At 42.2% G+C, this 9,876-nt stretch overlaps 1 protein-coding gene across 1 annotated transcript in view; it reads left to right on the top strand.

Moving 5' to 3' along the window:
* The first annotated feature begins 1,038 nt into the window (after positions 1 to 1,038).
* Positions 1,039 to 9,876, top strand: part of LOC121272090 (protein ERGIC-53-like) — a 67,647-nt gene continuing 58,809 nt past the window's right edge. Inside the window, exons 1-3 of the mRNA XM_041178532.1 lie at positions 1,039 to 1,207; positions 4,822 to 4,976; positions 6,874 to 6,981. Coding sequence (XP_041034466.1) covers positions 1,039 to 1,207; positions 4,822 to 4,976; positions 6,874 to 6,981 — 432 coding nt within the window. The remainder of the gene's footprint in view (positions 1,208 to 4,821; positions 4,977 to 6,873; positions 6,982 to 9,876) is intronic.

The raw sequence follows: 9,876 nt of genomic DNA, 5'->3' as shown, positions 1-9,876 counted from the left end.
AAAGCAGATTAGTTTGTACTGCAGAATTGCAGACAATGAAAAAGTGCAGAAAGATACATGTGGACAAACTGGGTGCAACATACTGAGCATTCAGCTTCAGTGAAATATACCACAGATGTGTGGTCCAGCACTTTTTTTCTTCCCTTGTTGCTAGCTTCTCCACTTTGCCAATTTATCCTGCTATCATTTGTCTTTGTCTCTTAAATGTCTTCCTGTTGTTTCATGTTAATGTCACAGCCCGAATGACAATGATCTAATTTCATTTTAACCACTTTGCAGGTTTTTGAATAAATCCCCTTTTTGCACCAAATGCTGTTTCGGTTCTAATTCAGGGTTACTTGACTGTTCCCCCTACAGTTGCCAAGCTGCTGATGTTTCTATCATTTTCTGATTTTGTTTCATGATATTCGTGTCCTTCAAGCCTTAGTGTTGTTTATTCTTAGAATTAATGCAAATTAGAGCACTAGGGCAAAAATAAGTAGAGGTTGTGGAAAAAGACCCACATAAACTTTTAACCTGGTACCTTTAAATCAGTCAAGTATAATTGGGTCGAAATCCTGGAACTCCCTAACAGCACCATGGGTTACCTACAGCAGCAGTTCGAGAAGGCAGCTCACCACCACCTCAAGGGTACTTAGGATGGGCAATAAATGCTGGCCTAACTAGCGACGCCCACAACCCATGAATGAATTTAAAAAAAAAAATACCCAATACCACTTGCCTCTTACTACCTGTCTGTCAGTTATTCCAAACAGTTGAGATTTAATTGTTCAGAAAGTGTAATGTATATAAATATTTTTTAACTAATCGCCAGCTTTTATGTTTGAACCTTTATAGAATAGCGGAGGGGCTCCCAGAGATGGGAGCCACTCAGCCTTTGTGCAACTGCTGCAGCCTACGTTAATACAGAGACCCTGCGTGATGAACCAACTGGGTAGCTCTTGGCTCTTGACCCAGGCGGCGGCAACCAATGGCTTGCTGCCTGGTCGCTCTTTCATGCGGGACGTCTGGCGCTGCTGGCTCAGCTGAAGGCGAGCGATGGTCGGGTGCGCGTGGGCGCTGGTGGCCCTGGTCTGTCTTATCCCCGCTCGCACCTCCAGCCAGGAAGCGGAGCGACCGAACCGCAGGTTCGAGTACAAGTACAGCTTCAAAGGACCGCACCTGGTGCTGCAGGATGGTACCGTTCCTTTCTGGATATACTATGGCAGTAAGTTTTTACTTTACTCCCGGGGAAGGGTAAACTCCAAACTGCATCTCCCTTCGCCCCCCGCCACAACTACTTCTCAATTGATAGTGCAGCGAATAGTTAAGTACACTTCAACTAGTTACAGCCTTTTTGTTTGGTGTGTGCAGTTTGCCTGTTTAAGTAATTAAATTGGTGCCTTAGAGTCTTTATCTGTTTAAACCTGTTGGAAAATAGCGAAACCCATGTTTTAAGGTGGGGGGGGGAGAGGGGGTTTGGGGAAGTATTCTCAATTTTCCGATTATTAGCAGCGAATCTTATAATCTGCAGTGACACAAGTGCCTTGTGTTGTGAAACTGCCATTCCTATCCCTGTCAGAGGCTGTCTGCTGGTCAGAGTTCTTCCCTTTCTCAACTTTAGCTGGTGTTCAAAACATGCTGTCTCTCTCTCTCTCTCTCAGATACACCCAGCCACCCACATAGATCTTTGTGCATGCTGTCTATTAGACTCACGTTTAGCATTACTTCTGTGCAACCATTTTCATTTAATCTTTGTATCGTGGAGGTTCCTAATTTTGGAAAGTAGCTGTTAGAATATCGAATAATTGTGCCACCTCAAGAGCTAAATGCTCCTTTAAAAAGATTAGTATGTGCATAAATGATATATGTTGGTAAAGCATCAAATGTGGTTACTCCCTCATTAACTCATCTATTTTCTGGCAATTAAGTCCTTTAAAAAATTAGGTTTGCTACTATTATTGGAAGCTTCAAGGACTGACAATCTTGATCTGTGAACTACTTTTTCAGGAAAGCATCTTATCTATCGTGTAAGTAAGCATTTTAGCGGCATTTTAATGTTCAGAAAAACATCCAGGTGCCATCTTCTGGATGAGATATTAAACTAAGGGCCTGTCTGCTCCCTTGGTGGATGTGAAAGATCCCATAGCATAATTTTGAAGAAGAGTTTGGGGTGGAGGGCCAAGTGGGAGTTCTCTCAGCTTTCCTGACCAATATATATTCTTCAAACGGCACCTAAAATAGATGATGTGGGCACACATTTTGCTATCTTGCTCCCGGACAGGGTTGGTCTTCAAGCTGCTATTAACACCTGCTTTAGTCTTTAATGCTAATAGTCTTTGCCTTGTGTCTGTGACATCTTTGTTATTTGTCTCCTGATCCCCAACCTACCCTTAACCTTCTGTTTTGCTCTACCTGCTCCACTGCAACACCCACCCCTTCCGATTGCCCTTTTCAACAGCATAAAACTCATTACATTTCTGCCTCTCTCCAGCTCTGAAGACGAGTCACATGGATTTGAAACGTTAATACTGTTTTTCTCTCTCCACAGATGCTGCCAGAACTGCTGAGTTTTTCCAACTTTTTCTCTTCTTTCATATTTCCACCATTTTGCTTTTATTATCACAGTACTTATGTGAGACTTTGCTGTGTGAAAATTGACTGCTGAGTTTCCTGTACCAACACAGTGACTAAGCTTCAAAAGTATCTCATTGTCTGTAAAATGTATGGAGACATCGTGAAAGATGCTGTATAAATGCATCCTTTTCTTAATTATTGTACCCACTGCTGCCGAAGTTAAGCGCTCTTTTAAAATAAGTATTTACCCCTCTACTGGCAAAAGAATATAATTTTTTTAAAAAAATATCAAAATTAATGGCAAGTAATCTTACAATATAATCAAGCAAGGGTGCTGATGTTATTGAAGGAAGAGAAATTATATAACTTCCTGGCATTATCACTTGCATTCTTCTTGTTCAGTGGAACAAAACCGCTCGGTACACGTGAACTCTGGTTATATTTCGCTGGCACCCTGTCTTATTTGTAATCTTTTGCATGGTGTAAGAGGCTGTCCGGACCCCATACCCACAGTCCATACTTTAACAACCGAGAGCCAAGGCAAATTCGTCATCTGCGTCCTTTGCTATCCGTGATCATAGATGATGGACAAGTCAAATTATAGATTCCATAGCTGATGACCTGGAATTTTTTGCTTTTGGGAGAGCTACCTGACGCAGATTCATTTTATCTCCAAGTTACCCTGTGAAATTTACCTTAATTTGTCCAATTCCAACACTTTTAAGTTTCCAATATCCATGTGCCATATTGAAGCCGGCTGAATGCACTGAGCAGTAGTCTAACTAGAGGTGTTAATTTGGAGTTCTGTTGTCCAAGTGCATCACCAAACATGGAGAATGGTACCGCCACCTGATAAAGGGATTAAATTACTCTGTGTAAGCACCTCTTGCTGTGAGCATTTATCAATGCCAAGCTTAAAAAAGCACAACAATAATTTACATTACATAGAATGTACACCACAGAACCCAACTGTTCAGTGCAACTGGCCTGTGCCAATATCTATGCTCCACATGAACTCCCTCCCACCTTACTGCATCTAACCCTATTTGTATGTTCGAATGTTTGTATCCCATTCTGTCTCCAGTCCTTATCCCACTTCCCCTAAATGAATCTAGGTATTCGCCTCAACTAATCCATGTGGTGTTGAGTTCCACATTCTAACCACTCCTCTGGGTAAAGAAGGTTTTCCTGAATTCCTTATTGGATTTATCAGTGTCTAGCTTATATTTACAATCCCTTGGTATGGTCTCGCCCAGAGGTGGAAACATCGTTTCCATGTCTACTTGGTTATGTAAAGAATGGTTCTGCAGAACGATGAGACAAAATGAAAGACTTTTATTGTACAAAATGTTTCTGTGTTGCAATGAAACCTTGTATGCTATCAATTGTACCCTTTAGCTTGTGATAAGATTACAGCCTGTGAGGCCCTCAAGCCAATAAAAAGGAGCTCTGTAGAAGAGCCATATGGACTCGAAATGTTAACTCTGCCTTTCTCTCCACAGATGCCGTCAGACCTGCTGAGTTTTTCCGGCAATTTTTGCTTTTGTTTCAGATTCCAGCATCCGCGCTATTTTGCTTTTACCAATAAAAAGGAGACAGGTCTGTCTGATCCAGTGTGTTGCCGTGGTGACATTTAAGTTCCGTCTTAGTTCAAGATGCCAATGCACTATAAAGAATCTTATTAGGGATTAAAATGGTAAACTCTTCTTTTAATTCTTTCCTGGGACGTAGTTGTCGCAGGCAAGGTCATTATTTATTGCCCATCCCTAATTTCCTTCTTGAACCGCTGCAATGCATTTGGTTTGACAATTCTGTATTGGTCTGGTAACAATGGCATGCTGGGCCATTTCGGAGGGCAGCTAAGAGTCAACCATTTTGCTGTGGGTCCAGAGTCACCTACTCCAGACCAGCTAAGGATGACAGATTTCCTTCCCTAAACGACAGCGGTGACCGAGATGGGTTTTTAAACCAGTCTTTATATAACCAGGTAGATTTTTATAATTAATTGAATTTAAATTGTTGTGGTGGGGTTTGAACCCGGATCCCCAGAGCATTAGACTGGACCTTGTGATTGTCAGTCCTGTGACATTGCCACTAACCTGCCATCTCCGCATTTTGTTGCATCAAAAGAAGGTTTCCTTCTTCAAGTTAAATCCTGATCAAGTAGATTTTTAACAAGATGGAGAAACGCAGACAGCCAACCTCTTGGTATAAGGATTTGTTTTTAAAATAAGTAACCTTAATAGTTCTTTCATTATTACTCAGATGCCCTTCCTAGTTCTGAACGAGTCCGAGTTGTTCCTTCATTGCGAAGCCAAAGTGGATCTATTTGGAGCAAGAATGACATCGCATTTGAAAACTGGGAGGTAGAAGTTTCATTTCGGATAAGTGGCAGAAACAGAATTGGCGCAGATGGACTGGTGCGTTTTTCCTTCTTGTCAATAGCTTTGTAAGAATTTTCCTGATATCCAGGAATCTATTTGAAATCTACAACTTGTCACGGGGCGGAACCGGAGCTGATGACTATACTTAAATTTGCTCTGAGAGGGTTACGATGTGATGTATTCTACTTCCTTTTGGGGGCTATTAGTAATTGCTATTACAAGACCTCTACCCCATGACTTGGTTTACACTGGTTATGTAACACAGCACTTATAAAATGCACAAAGGACCTGACTGGGGAGGGCCATATTATACTACAGGAAATAAAAGCAACATTCAGTTCACACTCTTTAATAATGCCAAAAGGGCCAGTGAGCAAAAGTAAGGAAGCCTGCCTCCTGCACCCACGTACTTTTTCTCGAATGACTGAACATTGAACGTGCCTGCTATTCAATCAAATGCTGCATATTGATCTAGAAGGTCAACTTAATTACTGTAGCTGAAAAGGATTCAAGATGGTGATTGAGCCTCGAAGCTTTGAGAAACCCTAGATGATGGTGAGGAGCTTGCGGGAAATCTCTATACATGTTGTGCCATCTTTATACCCCAGTTTTATCCATGTTTTATGTTTTACCTGGTTCTCAGTGTGGCAGCTCCTTGGCTTTAGCTCAGATTTTAGCTCAACTATTTAAGTTGATCGGAATTCCTGTCCATGATTTTTGAATTTATATGGTGTCCGGTTACATCTTGGACTGCTTCACATAACTTAAAAAATAAATGGAGTTACATAGATAAATATACTCCAATTCATGGTGAACCCAGTAAGGTTTATGTTCGTACCATCCTACAGGAGTCCATCAGGTCAAAGGTTAACTCAAAAAGTTCATGATGCTTAGCAGCACACACAAGTTACTTTTCCCAATGTGCCTTCGAGACCATTTTTCAAACAGAAGCAAAGTTGATCATTATTTTCTGTTCACTTAAAACATCCTTGATGGTGACAGCAATCAACGTTTCTTTTTAGTAACTCCAAAATATAGCCATTGAAAGTTGTCTAAATATCAGCAAATATCTAAATTACCACCTTATTTAATAGAATCCAATCTTCAGTGTCTTCTGAAAACGTTGTGAATTTTAGTACAAATTGTACAATGCTACTGTTCAAGTGGAACCATGGAACCAAAGAAAAGTTACAGCACAGAAGGAGGCCATTCAGCCCATCTTGTCCATGCCAGCCTGAGGACACCCAGGTGCCCTTTCTAATCCCACCTTCCTGCACCCGACCCATAGCCCTACAGCTTACAGCACTTAAGGTGCAGATCCAGGTACTTTTTAAAAGAGTTTAGAGTTTCTGCCTCTACCATCAACTTGGGCAGCGAATTCCAGACACCCACTACCCTCTGCGTAAAAAAGTTCTTCCTCATATTCCCCCTACATCTTCTGCCACTTATCTTGAATCTATGTCCCCGGTTTTAGAATTCTTCACCAAGGGAAACTATTTTATCCTGTCCACTCTATCTATTCCCCTCATAATTTTGTACACCTCAATCAAGCCACCTCTCAGCCTTCTTTGTTCTAAGGAAAATAACCCTAACCTATCCAATCTCATATACATACTATATCCTGGAGTGAATGCCAACTGTTTTCTTTGTTCCCGTGAACTACGTCAACCACCACTAGCTAAGAAAGCAATCCAATCCCGCACCTCTGTCTCTACCACTCCATGGCTCAGCAGCTATAAGAAGGAAATTCTTCATTTTTCCTTCCTTGGTGTCCCTCCGCTCTTCCAAATTGCCGTGTGGAGAATCCATGTCACAAAACGCTTTGTGTGCGAGCTGCCAGTTCACTAGGTTTTCTCAACAAGGGCTAACACAAATAGGTTGCTGTGAATCCACCAATGTAGGTTGATACTCATAACCTTTCCTGTCATGATAGGCGATATGGTTCACCAGAGAGAGGGGGCCGACAGGACCTGTTTATGGAGCAGCTGATCACTGGGATGGAGCTGGCATCTTCTTTGACTCGTATGATAATGATGGCAAGGTAAGTAACAAAAGCTCTTGTTGAGCTCGTTTCTGTGTTACGTGTGTGCATGAATTTTGAAGTCATTGTGATATTGCATTGCTTTAAATCAATGACTCATATAATAGGGTCTCATGATAGGGTCCCCCTTGTCCTCACTTATCACCCCACCAGCCTCCGCATTCAAAGGATCATCCTCCGCCATTTCCGCCAACTCCAGCATGATGCCACCACCAAACACATCTTCCCTTCACCCCCCTTATCGGCATTCCGTAGGGATCGCTCCCTCCGGGACACCCTGGTCCACTCCTCCATCACCCCCTACTCCTCAACCCCCTCCTATGGCACCACCCCATGCCCACGCAAAAGATGCAACACCTGCCCCTTCACTTCCTCTCTCCTCATCGTCCAAGGTCCCAAACACTCCTTTCAAGTGAAGCAGCATTTCACTTGCATTTCCCCCAACTTAGTCTACTGCATTCGTTGCTCCCAATGTGGTCTCCTCTACATTGGAGAGACCAAACGTAAACTGGGCGACCGCTTTGCAGAACACCTGCGGTCTGTCCGCAAGAATGACCCAAACCTCCCTGTCGCTTGCCATTTCAACACTCCACCCTGCTCTCTTGCCCACATGTCTGTCCTTGGCTTGCTGCATTGTTCCAGTGAAGCCCAACGCAAACTGGAGGAACAACACCTCATCTTCCGACTAGGGACTTTACAGCCTTCCGGACTGAATATTGAATTCAACAACTTTAGGTCGTAAGCTCCCTCCCCCATCCCCACCCCCTTTCTGTTTCCCCCTTCCCTTTTTTTTCCAATAAATTATAAAGATTTTCCTTTTCCCACCTATTTCCATTATATAAAAAAAAAACCCCACTAGAGCTATACCTTGAGTGCCCTACCATCCATTCTTAATTAGCACATTCGTTTAGATAATATCACCAACTTTAATTTTAACACCTATGTGTTCTATTGTACTATTGTCGTTGACATCTTTTGATGATCTGTTTCTATCACTGCTTGTTTGTCCCTACAACCACCCCCCACCCCCCCCCCCCCCCCACCTCTTTGTCTCTCTATCTCTCCGCCCCCCACACACACACCTTAAACCAGCTTATATTTCAACTCTTTCTTGGACTCGAACGCAAGTTCTGTCGAAGAGTCATGAGGACTCGAAACGTCAACTCTTTTCTTCTCCACCGATGCTGCCAGACCTGCTGAGTTTTTCCAGGTAATTCTGTTTTTGTAATAGTGCTCTGGGTCATTTTGGATGACCTCCACAATGTTTGCAGCCCTGTTTATTCCTCAATTTACATTCAAGGTGCTTTTGGTCGTCCTGTTGAAGTTGGAGTCCAGCGTTGTTCCCTCCCTGTGAGATCATCAAATAACCACCACTCCTACTGTCAATTCTTTCCTTCTGTCTGCCGACCCTAAATTTTCTTTGACGACTGTCTATCTGGTGCCATATTTTAAATTGGGAGCTCACTTCAAGAATGCACAGATTTGGGTGGTATATTTCTTAAATATTTAGGAGCATTATTGGAAATGCAGAAATTAGTGACTGACTTGATTTTAAATTGAAGTTTGCAGTGGAAACAAAAGCAAAATGTTTGTTAGCTTTGTGAGCCTTTTGGAAGCCTTTTGGACTAAATGAACTGTATTCTTGAGAATCTTAATGGCCTCGAAGTCATGAACAAAATGTGAAACTGTGGCTGATCTAGAAGTAAATTTTTTCAAAGGGTAATTTTACCAATCACCTCTCATTCTCCTAAACCCCTATGAGTATGGGTCCAACTTGCTCCATCTTTCCTCAGAAGATGATCCCTTCGTCCCAGGAATCAGCCTGGTGGACCTTCACTGAATTGCTTCCAATGCAAGAATATCCCTCAAGGTGACCAAAGCTGTACACAGTACTCCAAGTACAGTCTCACCAATGCAGCTGAAGCAAGACACATTTACTTTCATACTCCATCTCCCTCGCAAGAAAGACCAACATTCTAATTGCCTTCCTAATTACTTGCTGTACCTGCATGCTAACTTTTTTGGTTCACGGGTAGGGACACCCAGCCCCTCTGAACCACAGCATTCTGCAGTCTCTCTCCAATTAAATAATACTCTGCTTTTCTATTTTTACTGCCAGGGTAGACAACCTCGCATTTTCCCCACATTATAATGCATGTGCCAATTTTTACCCACTCACTTAACCTATCTATATCCCTTTGTAGACTCCTTGCATCCTCCTCACAACTTGCTTTCCTACCTATCTTTGTATCATCAGGAATTTTGGCTATAATAAAGTCTGTCTCTTCATCCAAGTCATTAATGTAGATTGTAAATAGTTGAGGCGCCAGCACTGACCTCTCTGGCACTCCACTAGTTATAGTTTGCTTATCTGAAAATGGCTTATTTATCTTGACTCTTTGTTTCCTGTTAATTGGCCACTCCTCTAGCTATGTTAATATATCGTCCCTAACACCATGGGTTCTTAATTTGTGTAGTAAATTTTATGTGGCACCTTCTCGAAAGCCTTTTGGAAATCCAAAAATACTCCATCTAATGGGTTCCCCTTTATCCACCCTGATTGTTACAAAGAACTCTAATAAATTTGTCAAACACGATTTCACTTCCACAAAAATATGTTGGCTCTGCCTGATTGTATTTTGACTTTCTAAGCATCCTGCTACCACATCCTTAATAATGGATTCTAGCATTTTCCCAATGACAGATGTTAGACTAGCTGGTCTATGGTTTCCTGCTTTCTGTCTCCCTCCATTCTAAAATAGTGTGGTCATGTTTGTGGCTTCCTAGTCTGCTGGGCCCTTTCCAGAATCTAGGGAAATTTGGAAGATTACAACCAATGCATCCACTATCTCTGCAGCCACTTCCTTTAAGCTAGGCTATGTAACTGAAGAGGAC

This window comes from Carcharodon carcharias, chromosome 32 (genome assembly GCF_017639515.1).
Source record: "Carcharodon carcharias isolate sCarCar2 chromosome 32, sCarCar2.pri, whole genome shotgun sequence".
Taxonomy (NCBI): Eukaryota; Metazoa; Chordata; class Chondrichthyes; order Lamniformes; family Lamnidae; genus Carcharodon; species Carcharodon carcharias.
Note: the sequence above shows the minus strand (reverse complement) of the source record. Positions and strands in the feature narration are given on the sequence as shown.